This window comes from Peromyscus californicus, unplaced genomic scaffold (genome assembly GCF_007827085.1).
Source record: "Peromyscus californicus insignis strain IS unplaced genomic scaffold, ASM782708v3 Scaffold_2__1_contigs__length_46816999, whole genome shotgun sequence".
NCBI classification, from domain to species: domain Eukaryota; kingdom Metazoa; phylum Chordata; class Mammalia; order Rodentia; family Cricetidae; genus Peromyscus; species Peromyscus californicus.
In genome coordinates, this window is record NW_026294540.1 from 34,653,129 (window position 1) to 34,669,882 (window position 16,754).

The 16,754-nt window shown below is 48.0% G+C and overlaps 1 protein-coding gene across 1 annotated transcript in view; it reads left to right on the plus strand.

Moving 5' to 3' along the window:
• The first annotated feature begins 7,279 nt into the window (after positions 1-7,279).
• Prkar1b (protein kinase cAMP-dependent type I regulatory subunit beta) overlaps positions 7,280-16,754 on the plus strand; it is a 116,617-nt gene continuing 107,142 nt past the window's right edge. Inside the window, exons 1-2 of the mRNA XM_052754292.1 lie at positions 7,280-7,411; positions 9,222-9,420. Of these exons, the coding sequence (XP_052610252.1) occupies positions 9,244-9,420 (177 nt within the window). The 5' untranslated portion in view covers positions 7,280-7,411; positions 9,222-9,243. The remainder of the gene's footprint in view (positions 7,412-9,221; positions 9,421-16,754) is intronic.

Here is a 16,754-nt window from a genome sequence, read left to right on the forward strand (position 1 = left end):
TCAAATGGCCAGGCTTGGAGGCAGGTGCCTTGATGTACTGAGACATCTTCTCACCAGGTCGCCATGTCTGTGGGTTTCTTTATTTTTCTTAAGTAAACTCAGATCCTTATGCTTGCAAGGCAAACACTGTACTGACTGATCCATCGTCCCAGCCTGTTTTTAAATGATTATTTTTTCCTCATTTAATAGGTGAAAATGAAGTCTCTGCACATACTGCTGTCACAGAGGGCTTGAGCTCCCCAGTCCCCACATCAGGAAGCTCACAACTGCCTGTTAACTCTAGATCCAGGGCATATGGCTTCTGTGGGCACTGCACACGTGTGTGCTTGCACATGCATACACAAATACACACACAGTTTAGAAAATACAAATAACTAATACAAATACGAAAAATACATTTAAGACAAGGTTTCTCTGTGTAGCTCTGGCTGTCCTGGAACTCACTCTGTAGACCAGGCTGGCCTCGAACTCAGAGATCTTCCTGCCTCTGTCTCATGAGTGCTGGGACTAAAGGCATGTACTACCACAGCCTGGCAAATAAAATATTTTTTAAAAATGGCGTCTTTGCAGATTTCATCAGTGTTTTTCTCATGTTCAGGAAGTCTGAAGATCTTTCTATGGAAATAACCCCTCTGAATGATGTATATTTTACATGTAGGTATATAAAAGCATTTTTTTTTGAGAGAGAATATCTTATATAACCCAGGCTGGCCTTGCATGCACACTCCTTCTGTTTCTATTTCTGTTATAGGCATGAGCCATCATGCCTAGCAACATAGTTTTGTTTGCTTTATCTTTTGAATGTTTGGAGGTTTTGTTTGTTTTAACTCATGATCTCACTCTAGCTCACATTGGTCTCAAACTTGTGATTCTTTTCTCCACCCTCGGAGTGCTGAGATTACAGACATGTGCCACCATACTCTGATTGGATGTGATTTCCTTCCTTCCTTCCTTCCTTCCTTCCTTCCTTCCTTCCCTCCTTCCTCCTTTCTTCCTTCCTTCTTCCCTCCCTCCCTCCCTCCCTCTCTCCCTCCCCCCTCTCTCTGGGGGAGGTCAGAGTTTCTTTGTGTAACAGGTGCCCTAGAACTTGCTCTGTAGACCAGGCTGGCCTTAAACTCACAGAGATCTGCCTGCCTCTGCCTCCCAAGTTCTGGGACTAAGGGCATGTGACATCACTGCCTGGTGGATGTAATTCCTTTTTAATGCATAAGACGTTTTACTTTAATATACAAGATTACCAAGTGTTACACTTGGAACTTCTGTAGTATGTTTAGACATTCTTAGTGCAATATTATGAATTTTCTTTATCTTGTGACTCTTATAATTTAAAGATTATTTAAATTTTTGATTCACCTGAATTCTATCTGGGGAAGGAGGGCATTGGAATCCCATTTAATGTTAATAGCTTTTTAGTTGCTTTCAAACTACATGTTGAATTTCTATTATTTTTTTTTATTAGTCTTTTTTCAGTGCAGGAGATGGAACCCAGGACCTTGCACATGCTAGGTCATTGTTCTACCACTGAGTCACACCCCAGCCCCTCACTGGGGGATTCTAGGCAGTGCTCTACCACTGAGTCACACCCCAGCCCCTCACTGGGGGATTCTGGGCAGGTGCTCTACCACTGAGCCACACCCCAGCCCCTCACTGGGGGATTCTAGGTAGACTCCATTCCTAGCAGCTTTTCTTCTTGATTCCTCCTTTAAATTGGTTCTCTACAGCTGTGTAACATATGACTACCAATTAGAGGTGTGAAGCAGTACCTACGCCATGGTGTTGGAAGGCTGAAGTCCAGGCATAGCTTGGCAGGGTCTTTCGAAGGCCTTGTCACTGCCAGGTCAGGGTGCTCTCCTAGGTTGGACCAGAAAAGGTGGGTTTGCATACATTGTTGTATCACTTCCTGGTAGTTAGATCTGCCCTTTGTCCTAGGTTGGACCAGAAAAGGTGGGTTTGCATACATTGTTGTATCATTTCCTGGTAGTTAGATCTGCCCTTTGTCTTTTGGTTGTCACTGGAGACTGCCCCAGTCCCTTGCCATACGTATACCAGCTCACAGCAGGGCTCCTGGCATCTTTAAAACCATCCAGGGAGAGAGACCAGCCAGACCAACATCAGGACCCATGTAAGCTACCCATCCACACAGGGTGGATGTCTTCCCACTTTGGTAGAATAAAACCAAGTCCTGTCCACACCGAGAGGAAAGAACCCCAAGGCATGAACCCTTGGTGAGGGGGCTAGGATTGAGGCTGGGGGCTGGGACCAATGGGGACTCAGGCGGCTGGGTTTTTGTTTGTTTTTTCGTTTTTGGTTTTTTGAAACAGGGTTTTGTAGACCAGCCTAGCCTCAAACTCAGAGATCCGCCTGCCTCTGTCTCGGGAGTGCTGGGATTAAAGGCTCATGAGTATCTTGAAGCCTGCCCCTGTACACTAGGATTGACGTCTAGAAGTCTTCAGCGGACTCCACTTCTCAGATGAATGCAATAGGCAATGTAAAACATTCAAATACTACAGAGTGCTTCTCCAGCAGAGCCTTGTCTGCTCTCCTGCAGGAGTGTTTCTCACTAGTTCACATTTCTACAGAAAGTCTGCACCCAGCTAGGCCTGGGATGAGGCCATGGTTCAACAGTAGAGCCCCTGCCTAGAATCCCCCAGTGAGGAGCTGGGGTGTGGCTCAGTGGTAGAGCCCCTGCCTAGAATCCCCCAGTGAGGGGCTGGGGTGTGGCTCAGTGGTAGAGCTCCTGCCTAGAATCCCCCAGTGAGGGGCTGGGGTGTGGCTCTGATAGGAAACATGACCTGCCTGGCGTGTCAAGGTATCCTTCCCCCTCCCCCCATGTGCTTATTCTCCTGCCTCAGTGTGGGCTTCTTTCCAGTGGCCTCATTTGCATACCCACCATCCTGTGTAAGTGTCTGGAGAAGAATCAGGTGACTCCCAAGGAGTGGCTTGAGTTGTTAGTAGAACAGAAGCCACTTGACTGCCTTGGACTCAGGTTCTGAGAAACCTGTGGTTTACTAACAGAATGCACATAACACCTATTCCCTGGCCACCACCACTGCTCTGAGCAAGAAGCCGATTGCTAGTTATCAGTGGCTTTCCATCTCACTCACTGAGCCAGCTGATCCGGAGCTGAGGACGCTGCTGCTGTCTCCCATGGAGAAAGAGCTCCAGGAGCCAGGCATGGTGATGCGATCCCGCCGCCCCGGAGACTGAGCACAGGAGGATCTTGAGTTTATGGTTAGACTGGGCTGCACAGCGAAACCCTGTCTCCGAATATCCAAAATGGGTCTGGGGAGATAGCTCGGTGGGTAAGCCAGTTTGCTGTATGAGCCTGGGTTCGATCCCTAGGACCCTGGAAGGAGACAGCCAAATTCTGAAAATTGATCTCTCTGACCTCCACATGCCCTCTTGCCACATGTATGCTTGCGTGCGCGCGCACGCACACACACACACACACACACACACACACACACACACACACACACACGTTAAAAAAAAGTAGAAAGTGATAAAGACACACAGGGTCCAACTCTGGCCTCCTCATGCATGTACCCATATACGTTCAGGAACATATACTTAAAATATCAAAATAGCCGGGCGGTGGTGGCACACGCCTTTAATCCCAGCACTCGGGAGGCAGAGCAGGCGGATCTCTGTGAGTTCGAGGCCAGCCTGGGCTACCAAGTGAGTTCCAGGAAAGGCGCAAAGCTACACAGAGAAACCCTGTCTCGAAAAACCAAAAAAAAAAAAAAAAAAAAATCAAAATAACCAAAATGATATTGCATCCCATTTTATTAGCCCAGAAGAGGTTAATATTTTTTTAAGTATCATTTAATGGGGTTCACATTTCTTTCCCGCTATCACAATGCCAAAAATATGAAGTTTAGACTTTATATGTGGGGGTGGCTGGTTATTCTCTTTCAGTCTCTGGGTTTTGGGGTGTTTTCTGCACCTCCCCTCAGTTCATGTCCCCTCCACTCACACCCTCTGACTTGGCATGAGCATTTCACAGCACCCTCCAGGTAAGGGCTCAACCCAGTGAGTGTCAATCATCTCTTCCTGCTCCTTTGGGAGAGGCTCTGTTCACGGCAGCTCAGGGCAGAGATGGGGTCCACATGCACATTGTCATCTGCAGGACCCCTTGTCACAGAGCTGTGTTCCATAGTCTCTGCAGACCATGGTTTAATGAGTCATCTTTCTTTCTGAACTCTACAAAACTATACAGAGTGAAGAAATGAGATCAGCTCTGTTATCTCAGTGACTTTTTTCTTTTGCATTCCTATGGACTGTGGTGATATATTGTGTACCCTAATAAAGCTTGCCTTGAGGATCAGAGGACAGAGCCAGCCACTAGATTAGACATAGAGGACAGGCAGCAAACACCCTTAATCCCAGTACCTGGAAGCACACATGCCTTTAATCCCAGGAAGTGACAGCAAGGTGGAGAAAGGTATATAAGGTGTGAGGAAACGGGAACTAAAGCAGTTCAGCTGAGATCCTTTTCAGTGAGGACACAGAAGCTTTCAGTCTGAGAAAACAGGATCAGTTGAGGAGTTTGTGAGGTGAGGTTGGTTGTGGTTTGCTCTGCTTCTCTGATCTTTCAGCTTTCACCCCAATATCTGGATCTGTGTTTTTTTTTTTTTTTTTAATTGTAAGACCTTTTAAGACTCGCGTTATAGCGGACCTTCCTCTGTAACCCAGGCTCGAGTTTCTTGTTTTACCACATGAACTTTTTTTGGGGTGGTGGTGCTAGTGGAGGTTTGGGGTGTGTGTGTCTCACTGTGTAGCCCTGACTGGCCTAGAATTCACCATGTAGACCAGGCCTCCAACTCACAGAGATCCACCTGCCTCTACATTATCAGTGCTTGGACTAAAGGCATATCCAATTACCTTATTATTTGAGATTGGGCCTTGGCAGAATTCCCCAAGTAGGCTAGCATGACTGGCCAGGGAACTGCAGGCACCCACCTAGGTTCTTCTTCCAGCGCCACAGCCAGGGGACCAGAGGCAGCCTTGGGAGGAAAGCCTCAAAAAGTTGAGGTCCCTGAAATAGGTTACTAGAGTATTCCAGAAATATCTGAGGATGGCAGGAGCTGCCTTCACAGTGGGGCTCAGCAGAAGACATTGCTGTAAGCTCCAGGGACCAAGTTTCTGGTTGATTTCATAAATCTTGATGGCCAGCCCCTGACCTAGAAGGTTCTTGCCGTATGTGACGGGACATTCACAGTCCAAGGGGACTTACATCTGAGGTGGCACACCCCAGTAGAAGTCTGTTGGTGTGGGTGCCTTGTGATTTGAGGACTGTTCTTGAGGTTTACTGCAGAGGGTCACCTCTCCTCTCCCAAGGAACACCACAAAGGGTAGTCTCTACAAGGAACCCCAGAAAACTCGGGGGGGGGGTGGTCTCCAGTAGAGAAAACCCAGTCCTTATTTGAGCATGTGATGCATGTCTATAAACTTAGCACCTAAGAGGTAGAGGGAAAAATCAGGAGTTCAAGGCCATCCTTACTGCTTTCGAGGCCAGCCTGGGTTAGAATTTTTAAGAGAGAGAGAGAGAGAGAGAGAGAGAGAGAGAGAGAGAGAGAGAGAGAGAGAGAGAGAGAAGAGGAGAAGAGAAGAGAAGAGAAGAGAAGAGAAGAGAAGAGAAGAGAAGAGAAGAGAAGGAGGAGGAGGAGGAGGAGGAGGAGGAGAAGGAGAAGAAGAAGAAGAAGAAGAAGAAGAAGAAGAAGAAGAAGAAGAAGAAAAAGAAAAGAAGAAGAAGAAAAGAAGAAGAAGAAGAAGAAGAAGAAGAAGAAGAAGAAGAAGAAGAAGAAGAAGAAAAGAAGAAGAAGAAGGAAGGGAGGGAGCAGCCCTGGGGCATTCAACTCTACAACCTGAGTACCAGAGTAAAAATGCCTCTTTTTTGCTGACTTTGCTCGATGCTCCTTGTAGGAGCCCGGAGGAGCTGGGGCAGGAGAGAGAAATGAACAGTGATGTAGAAGGCAAGCAGGCTATCCCCACCCATTGCTGGTCTCTAGCAATTCTAGGCAGTTTGAAGCACATGAGTTACTTATGGGACTTAAATTCTTGAAAAAAGACCCCTTCCTAATAGGTGTGCTCACGATAAGTGTGTGACTGTCATGTGGACAGAGCTGGGAGGCAAGCTGGAGGGAAAGACTGGGGAAGTGGGAGCTGTGTCTTCTTTTTATTTTATTACTTTTTTGTTCATTTTATTATATCTTCTTGCTTTATTTCATTACTAGTTTAATTTTAGATTTCATTTTATTTAAGACAGAATCTCGTGTAGCCCCAGGCTGGCCTCGAACTTGCTATTGTAGACAAAGATGGCCTTGAGCGGATCAATCCCCCTGTCTCAACATCCCAAGTGCTGGGATGGCAGGTGTGTGCCCCCATGCCCTGTTTGTGCAGAGCTGGTGATGGGAACCTGAGCTTCGTGCATGCTAGGCAAGCACACTACCAACTTTTAGAGCCCTATTTCAGGCCAGCAAGTCCTTATTGCACCAGTTTGCTTTCACGTTTGAAGGAAGAGCTGTGACCACAGCCAGCCCTGCCTCCTGAGAGCACAAGCCAAGGTGGAGGGCATGTGTGTCAGGAGAGGGTGGCCTGGTGAATGTGGCCAGAGGTAGCAGGCAGCTGAAGGATCGGAAATGTGGACAGGTGAGTCGGGGAACAAATGTGGGGAGCAGGTGCGTGTAGAGAGGGGGCAGGTGAATGGAAGAATAGATGTGGAAAATAGGCATGTGTAGACAGGTGGGGAGGGGACAGGTGAATGGAAGAATAGATGTGGGGAGCAGGTGAGTGTAGACAAGTGAGTCGGGATGGATGGTGGACAGGGGAGTATAGGCAGGCCAGTGAAGACTGGAGATGTCTTCTTCAACCTGTGAGCCACATCCTTCCTCCTGTGCTTAGATCGCTTAGAAGATGGACTCTCTGTCGCCGCAGGAGCAGATGGCGCAGGACAGGATGTGTGGAGGCTAATTTTTGCTACAGGCCTCGGCTTTAGAGTGGGCAGGCACTGAATGCGACTTCCCCCTCTCCAGGGTGACAGTTCAGACAGAGCAGGGTGGTGTGCCCTGAACAGAGCATCTGGGCCCCAGAGGAGCTGCGCCAGCCAGGTTGGGCGAGTTTAGGAGGAGAGGGTTGGGGTGGCAGAAGGTCTTGGTGGCAGCGCGGGGCCTGCGCAACGGGCCTCCGGTGTGTCGTCCCCATTCAGAGATAGCAGTGGGGCGGGCCCTGGGCAGGGCAGCGGTCGGTGGGCGACCCCGCGCGGGCGCCGTGCGCGGGGCCTGGCGGCCGGCGGCGCGCAGCGGGGGCGGGCGGAGGGCGGGGCCGCTGCAGTGCGGAGACCCGCTCGCCGTCCCCGCGTCCCCGCGTCCCCGCGCAGCTGCCTCTGGCCTCAGGCACCGCGCATCTACAGGTACGCGGGCTGGGGTGGGGTCTGCCCGGGGACCTGGCCCTACCCGGAGCTGGGTCTCGTCGGGAACTGGGGGACTCACTGGGACATGAGGGATTTGGGGAGCGGCAGGATGGGCCGCAGGGCCACCCGGGTGGGGGTGGGGGGCTGCTGGTGTCCGAGGTGGAGCCAGGCCCTTGCGCAAGCGCCCAGGATAGGGTCGGGCGGGTGCTTGCACCACCAGGGTCTGGGGGCATCCTGCACCCACCACGATCTGGGGCTCCCTGCACCCATCACGAACTGGGGGTGTCTCCAATTGCTCATCCGGTGGGCCCAGGGCCCGGGGGCCGGGTCACGGGGTTGGGGGCGGGGAGAATTCCCATCCTGCAGAAGCCAGGTGTACCTCATTGGCATGGGGTCCTTTCAAACCCTGAGGCCTTTACGCTGGGTGACTCCAATCCGTGCGGGGTAGGGCGGTGACCTGGACATTGTGACTCAACTCTCTGCGCAGGGCACACACTGACGCGTTCTAGAGCCTTCGAGCCTCTGTCACTGTCTTCCAAGCCCCCCAGCTCTGTTCCATTGTTTTCCTTGCCCCCTGTCCTTTCCTCATGAAACTAGCCACTCCAATCCTTTGACAGCACCTCCCCCCCCTCCCGCCCCACCTACCTCCGCTGAGGCCTTAGATCGTGACAACATCTATCTATCTATATTGGTGCCCTTAAAAAGGGGGAGGGGGTGGATGAAAATGAAGCCATCCGTCAGCATGGTTCCCATGGTGGGGGCGACAAACTACCGACGACGTATTCCTCCTCAAATGTCTCAGAAATGGAGAGCGGACCGTATACAAATTGTACTTGATCTTTTTCCATCCCTGCAAGAATTTGTCAACAGGTAAGGAAGGGATGAACCCACTCATCAGAGAAAGACCTTTGACACACACAACTTCTGGTGTTATATACCCTTCACTGGGGTTAATCATTAGCAATACACTTTACATGCTAGGCAGGCCCTCTACCACTGATGTGCAACCCTCTGGGTTTTTTTAAAAATTAAATTGTGTGTGTATATGTGTGCGTGCATGCGTATGCATATTCACATGCATGCGCAGATGCATATTATGCATGTGTGTGTATAGAAGGCCTGTGGTTGGTGTTGGGTGCCTTCATTGACCCCTCTCCACCTTATGTATTGAGGCAGGGTTCCTCCTTGAACTCAGAGCTCACTAATTCAGCCAGACTAGGTAGTCAGCTTGCTCCTGGGATCTCTTGTGCTCACCTCCCACATGCTGGGATTGTAGGCCACCAAGCCCACCTGGCATTTATGTGGGTGCTGGAGGTCTGACCTCTTGCCCTCATGCATGGGCCACAAGTGTTTTATTCAATGAGCCACCCTCTCAGTGCCCCCCCTCCCCACTTAAAGTTCTATGTAGACCAGGCTGGCCTCCAACTTGCTATGTAGCCAAGGCTAGCTTTAAACTTCTTATCTTCATGCCTCTACATCCTGAGTCCTGCCTGTTGGGGTTACAGGCAGACATCACCACAGAGGGTTTATTTGCTGCTGGGGATGAAACCTGCATGCTAGGCAAATACCCACCAACTAAACCACATTCCCCTGCCTGTTTCCTTTGAGATAGGTTCTCACTACGTTGTATAGGCTGGTCCTGGTCAGGCAAGCCTTGAACTCACGATCCTCCCACTCTAGTTTTCTGAGTAGTTGGGGTGATAGGCCTGCACCACCAGGCCCAACCCACGTGTACTTTATAAAGTACAACAGCAGAACAGTCTGGCTTCCCCAGAACCTCCTAAAGCTGATTTTACTTTTTCCTTGACAGGACTGTAAAAGAAATTCTGACCATGGCCTCCCCATCATACTTCCATTCGGAGGACGAGGACTCCCTGAAAGGATGTGAGATGTACGTGCAGAAGCATGGCATCCAGCAGGTGCTCAAAGAATGCATCGTGCACCTCTGTGTTGCCAAGCCGGACCGGCCACTGCGGTTCCTTCGGGAGTACTTCGAGAAGATGGAGAAGGTCAGTGTCTTCAGCACCCTTGATAGGTTCCCTGGGCAAAGCTGCTTCAAGTTCTCCCTTGGAATTCCAAGAAAGCAATGTCCCCATGTCTCAGGATTTGTCAAGACCATGGGAAGCAGCAGGGCTGGGGATGAGGCTCCATGGTAGAAAGCTTGCCTAGAATCACCCAGTTAGGGGATAGGGGCATGAGTCAGTGGTAGAGCTCTTACCTGTATACCTCCAGTGAGGAGTTAGGGGCATAGCTCAGCAGTGGAGCACCTGCCTAGAATCCCCCAGTGAAGGGCTGGGGTGTGGCTCAGTGGTAGAGCACCTTCCTAGAATCCCCCAGTGAGGGGCTGGGGTGTGGCTCAGTGGTGGAGCACCTGCCTAGAATCCCCCAGTGAGGGGCTGGGGTGTGGCTCAGTGGTAGAGCACTTGCCCCCCATTCATGAGGCCCTGGGCTCCATCCCCAGTGATACAGTTGACCTGAGACTGGCCTTTCTTTGTTAGGCCTTGGGTTCATCTTTGAGCCCCAGAATCCCTCCTCCTATTACTTTGAGGTTCACAATCTCAAGAACTCTCATGGATGGCGGTTCAGGAGTTATGAATCTGAGTCTAGTTAGTGGCTGTGGGGTTCACTGGCAGTTTTCAGGCTAGGCAGATGGGATGAGGTCTGGTTATGTGTGTATGCCTTGAGAAGCTCTCACATTGTAGTCCAAATTGGCCTTATATATGCAGCAATTCTCCTGCCTCATTTTCTTCTGTGCTGGGATTACAGGCCTGTACCACTTTGCCTGGCTGAGGTATAACCATTTTGAGGACTGGTGATCAACCAACCACCTAGCCCAATCTTCAAGCCCCTAGATCCCAGCGATGGAATGAAGAGTTGGCTCAACAGTTAAGAGCACCAGTTGCTCTTCCATAAGACCCGGGTTCAATTCCCAGCACCCACATGATGGTTTATAACCATCTGTAACTCCACTTCCCTGATATCCAGTGCCCTTTTGGCCTCACAGGCACCAGGCACACACATTTCACCTGTATGCATACATGAACACACACAGGCATACACATAGCCACACACTATATAAAAATAAATTAAAGACAAGTAGCTTTGATCATGCAGGTGATGTGGGTGTGTGTAATCCAGGTCCATGTTGATCTGCATGCCTGATTGGCAGTATGGATGGAGGAATATACCTCCAGACATGCTTAATGGGAGAAGCATATTTCCCTCCTTTCTTCCCCCTCCCTCCCTCCCTCCTCCCTCCCTCCCTCCCTCCCTCCCTCCCTCTCTCCCTCTCTCTTTCTCTGTGGTAGGTAATACTATGTATCTCAGGCTGGCCTCAAACTTACAACCCTGCCTCAGTAGAGTGCAAGGGTTATAAGCACACGTTACCTCACCTCTCTAGCCCTACTGTTCTGAGGACAGAGGCCCTCATGACTGGCTCCTCTGTGAATGGTACCCCTCAATGTTCCCCAGCTCCTCTTCTGGGTTCTTCCTCAGGCTGGGTTGGCTGGCCAGCAGGAGTCTTGGCATGAGTCCATTGCTGTATCCTGTTTCCCTCCCAGGCAGTGGCTCCATCTTTCCTTACTGTATCTCTCCACCCAGAGTATTGCTGAGGTCATTTAACTATCCCTTGTCCCTGTGTCTTGGAGACCAGATGAGAATGTGAGGAGCCTCGTACAGGCTGAGGCTTGCTTTTGAGCGCTTGTGAGCTATGTGATGTTAAACACTTCTTATGGGCGCCTCCTGTAATCACCTAGCTCTGACCCAAAGCAACTCCTACTACTATTGATTATTATATGTTTTTAATTTTTTAGGTTTATTCATTTTATGTGTATGAGTATTTTGCTTGTGTGCATGTCTGTGTACCATGTACATACATGGTGCCCATGGAGGTTAGGAGAGGGTATCAGTTATGAACAGTTGTAAGTCGCTAGATGTGGGTGCTGGGAATGAAACTCAGGTCCTGTGCAAGAATAAGCACTCTCAACTGCTGAACTATCTCAAGTCCATGTTGTGCATTTCTTGGAAACAGGGTCTTTCTGTGTAGCAGAGGTTGGTCTCAAGTTTATGATCCTCCTGCTGTAGGTCTTGAGTGCTGGGACTACAGACATGCACTACCGTGCCTGGCTCAAAAGAATGAACCTTGTTCTTCTATTTAAGACAGTTCATCCATCATGAATGGAGGGGGACTCAGGGGCAGAGTCCAGTGGTTCCCTGGTCTATAGCTGTGAAAAGCCTCGGCTCTGCTCCCATTTCTGAAAACAAACTAGTCAATAGCACTTAGTAAATGAACATAACCTACCAAAAATGTTTTTTTTTTAAAGATTTATTTCTGTTGCTATTGTTAACTATGTATGTGTCTGCATGTGTATGCCACATAAGTGAAGGTGGCCTTGGAGGCCAGAAGAGGGCGCTGAATCCTCCAGAATTGGAGTTTCAGTTGTTGTGAGCCACCCAACCTGGGAGCTGGGAACAGAACTGTGGTCCTCTGTAAGAGCAGTAAGTGCTCTTAACCACCGAGCCAACTCCCCAAACACTTTAAAATATATTTTAAATTATTTAATTAATTTGTATTTGTGTGTGTGTGTGGAATATGTGTGTGTGTGGAATATGTGTGTGTGTATGTGTGTGTGATGTGTTCATGTGTACCTATGCACACAGGTACCTATGATGTGTGCACCTGTGTGTGGAGGTCAGAGGTCCATGTTGGGTGTCTTTCGTAGTGTTTCTCTGATTTATTGCTTTGTGACAGGATTTCTCACTTGATCCGGAGTTTACCCATTCAACTAGGCTCTTTGGCTCTTGAGCTCCAGAGATTTGCCTGTCTCTGCCTCCTTAGTGCCGGGGTTACAGATGTGCTGAGGATCTCAGGTTCTTATGCTTAAGCCATAAGCGTTTACTGACTGAGCCATCTTCCCAGCACCCCCAAAAACATTTAAAAATAATTCATGAACGTGGCTTGGCACATGCCTGTCATCCTGGCACTTGGGAGGCTGAGGTAGGACAACCAGAAAACTCAAGGTCAGCCTGGGCTACAAAGGGAGACTCTGTTATGAAAATATCATAAATTCAAACCAAAACAGAAAAACAAATGAAATCAGCCATGCCTATAAAAGAAAAGAAAATTAAGTTCAGAACTAGAGAGAAGATACAAAACCCTCTAAAGTCTCCCACCTCCACCCCAGGTGTTATTTAATCTTATTGTTCATGTGTGTGTTTGTTATGGTGTATATACACATGTGCTCTCCAATAGATGTAGGGTGTCCTTCTCCATCACTGTCTACTGTAGAGCCATGAATTCCACTCTCCCTGGAGCTAGCAAGCCCCAGAACTGGGGTTACATGTGTGTCCATAGTCACACCCAGCTTGTTTGTTTTTTTGTTTTTGTTTTTGTTTTTGTTTTTGAAGATCTGGTTTCCCTGTGTAGCCTTGGCTGTCCTGGCACTTGATTTGTAGACCAGGTTGGTCTTGAACTCAGAGATCCACCTGCCTCTGCCTTCTGAGTTATGGGTTTAAAGTTGTGAACCTCCATATCCAGCAACACCCAGCTTTTTACTGGGTGGTAGGGATTCATAATTAGAATCCAGTGCTTTCGAAGCTAACGTCTTACCAACGGAGCCACGCCCATGCCCTCCCCATGCCCCATTCCCTCTTGTGCTATTTAAAAACAGTCTTTAGATGTGTGTGGCCATGTGGCAGTGGCAGTTTTATACTTTGTGTGTTTTTCTACTTGTCATCTGTTCTGTGGGGACATCCCTTCCAATGATTGCTCAGTATGTGATTGCTCAGTATTCTGTGTGTGTGAGTGTGAGTGTGTGTGTGCGTGTGTGCCTATGCAGGTGTGGAGGGGCAGCTAATCATATCACATCCAAGAGCAGAGAGAAAGTGAATGCATGCATGTTTAATGCTCAACTAGCTTTCTTTACTCTTTTTGGGTTTTTATGGGGCTACAGGTTCTCACTATATAGTCCTGGCTGGCCTGGAACTCCACTGTAGACCAGACTGAACTTGCAGACATCTCTTTCCTCTGCCTGCTTAGTACTAGGATGCAAGGCTTGTGCCATCAGGCCACCTGGCTTCTCTATTGATCTAAACCAGCAGTTCCCAACCCATGACCAGCAGTCTCCACCCGTTTGGGAAGAGTTGAATGACTCTTTCACAGGGGTCACCTAAGACAATGGGAAAACAGATATTTACATTACTATTCATAACAGTAGCAAAATTACAGTTATGAAGAAGCAATGAAAATAATTCTATGATTGGGGGTCACCACAACATAAGGAGCTGTATTAAAGGGTCACAGCATTAGGAAGGTTGAGAACCACTGACCTAAACCCAGAGACTGGTACCACCCACAGTGGGTGTGTCTTTCCCTGCCTAAATTGGGGAAATCAAGGCAGTTCTTCACCGACACACCCACAGGCCCCCCTCGTTGAGACTTTTCCCCAGGTGATTCTAAGCTATGTCAAGTCAGAAGTTAAAACCAAGCAGCTGTGTAGGTTATGGGCTAGCACTTGGTTTACCAGGCACCAAGTGCCTTTACCCAGTGAGCCATCTTGCTGGCCTCAAATTTCATTCACTGTAAAAAATAAAATAATTTTCACTTATTTATTTATTTATTTATTTTGGTTTTTCGAGACAGGGTTTCTCTGTGTAGTTTTGCGCCATTCCTGGAACTCGCTTTGGAGACCGGGCTGGCCTCGAACTCACAGAGATCCGCCTGGCTCTGCCTCCCGAGTGCTGGGATTAAAGGCGTGAGCCACCACCGCCGCCCGGCCACTTATTTATTTTTATTTATGTGTACTGTGTGTGTTTGTGGGTGTGTATGCATATGGGTGTCGGTGTCTGTGGAGGCCAGAGGAGGGTGTCAAATGCCCTGGTGCTATAAAGTTAAAGGCAGTTGTGAGCCACCTGATGTGGGTGTTGGGAACTAAATTCCAGTCCTCCTGAAGAGCAGCGAGGGAGGCCATCTGAGCATCTCTCCACACGCCTCCTCATATTTAATTCTTGATATGGATAATTAGTGCCTTTTTGTTGTTATTAATCAGCTTGTCTGGAAGATTATCAGTTCTAATAAGTTTTTTCCTTTTAAAGTTTATTTTATGTGTACAAGTGTTTTGCCTGCCTATATGTCTGTGCACCACATACGTGCCAAGTGCTCTTGGAGGCCAAAAGAGGGCATTGGATCCCCTGGAACTGGAGTTACAGATGGTTGTGAGCTGCCACGTGGCTGCTGGGAACTGGATGGATGCAAGGGCAGCCAGTCACTGCTCTAGCTCCTTGAGTGGTCTTTTCAAGGAGGTGCATGCTAGTTTTATCCCATCTCCATATCCTTTTTTTTTTCTATTTAATGTTGTTGCTCTTATTATTTTTTTTTTCTTCGAGACAGGGTTTCTCTGGGTAGCTTTGCGCCTTTCCTGGAACTCACTCTGTAGACCAGGCTGGGCTCGAACTCACAGAGATCCGCCTGGCTCTGCCGGGCAAATAATTATTCACCATGACAAGTCTTTTTTTTTTTTTTTTTTTTTTTTTCTTTTTTCCGGAGCTGAGGACCAAACCCAGGGCCTTGTGCTTGCTAGGCAAGCACTCTACCACTGAGCTAAATCCCCAACCCCCGTTGCTCTTGTTTTTATGATTTCCTTCTTTCTGCTGTATTGGGCTGTATCCTTTTCAAGGCTTCTTAAGGTGAAATGTCAAAATAGCACTTTAGTTCTTTTTGGAAGGAAACATTGAAGTCCACACATTTCCTATTTTGGAAATATTCTACACATTTTGGTGCTGGGGGTTTCTTCTGCCTTGTTTTACTCAGCTCAAGATGTTTTTCCATCTCTCTGGAGACTTAATCTTTGTTTCATCCATTAGGCATTTTTCTTTGTTCAATTTTTGCAATATCTGGCAATTTTCCAGAAATCTTTGTTATTCAGGCCTGGCTTCATTGTGGTCCAAAAGCATTGAATGATTCCACACCTTTTCAATTCAATTCATAATGATTTCTGGCTGGTCATAGTGTTGCTTTGGCGACTCCTCCCCATCACTCCTCCCCACGCACTTGGGTGGAGCACTCTGCAGCTCTGAGAGCTCAGGGTTATTGCGTTTTGTGTTCTTTTCTTTTTCTATTTTTATTTTATCTGCATTGGTATTTTGCCTGCTTGTATATCTGCATGAGGATCTCAGGTCCCCTGGAACTGGAGTTACACATAGTTGTGAACTGCCACGTGGGTGCTGGGAATTGAACCCAGATCCTCTGGAAGAGCAGTCAGTACTCTTAACCACTGGGCCATCTCTCCAGCCCTGTTGTTTTCTTTTTTAATTAATTTTTTGAGACTGTGTCTCACTATGCAGTCCTGGCTGTCCTGGGAAGCATTACGTAGCCCAGACTCGTCTTGAATTCGCAGAGATCCACTTGCTTCTTTGCCTTGCCAATGCTGGGATTAAAGGTGTGCAACAACCACACCTGGATTTACAATTTTATTATATTTTAAAATTTATTTTGTGTGTGTGGGCTTGAGTGCCATGCATGATGTATTTGTGGAAGTCAGTGGACAGTTTGCAGGATTTGGTTCTCTGCTTAAACTGTGTGGTTGCAGGGATTGAACCTGGGTCATTAGGCTTGGCAGCGAGTGCCTTTCCTGGCCAAGCCATCTTCCTAGCTCCATTTTGCATTCTTGCTAGTTTTCGGATCCTCTGTCCACAACATGGACCATTGAGACCTCCAACATCAGTTGTGTGTTTCTTTCTCCCCTTTCTTTAAGTTTCTTTATTTATCGAGACAGTGTCTCTTGTAGCCATTGCTGTTCTCAAATTTACAATGTGGCTGGGGATAGATAACCTTGAACTCCTGATCCTCCTGCCTCTACCTCCTGAGTGCTGAGATGGTGGCCTCCACCATCACCTGTGTTATGTGGTGCTGGAGACCAAACCCAGGACTCAATGTATGCTCAACTTCTACCAACTGAGTTACAACATCATTTCTAGTGTTTACTAGAACACATGATCCTCCTGCCTCAGCCTCTCAGGTGCTAGGATTACAGGTGTGGAACTACTGCCCCTGGCTTGACTTTAGGTTTTTAAGTCTAATACAATAAATTCTACTATAGAGCTGATGTGTTGATACTATCTACAATTTAAATATTAATCCTGTTCATTACTGTATAGGCATACATGTACACATATATGTGCATTACCTCATTTCTAGACCATAAGCATCTAATATAATTGATACGATTGGTTTAAGCCTCCCATTATTTTTCTTTGTCATCTCTGGTTTTGTGACTTTGTTCCCGTTTTTCTTGTCCTCTTCCATCTTTACATGGGTTCAAGGATCACACTCAGGTTTCCAGGCTTT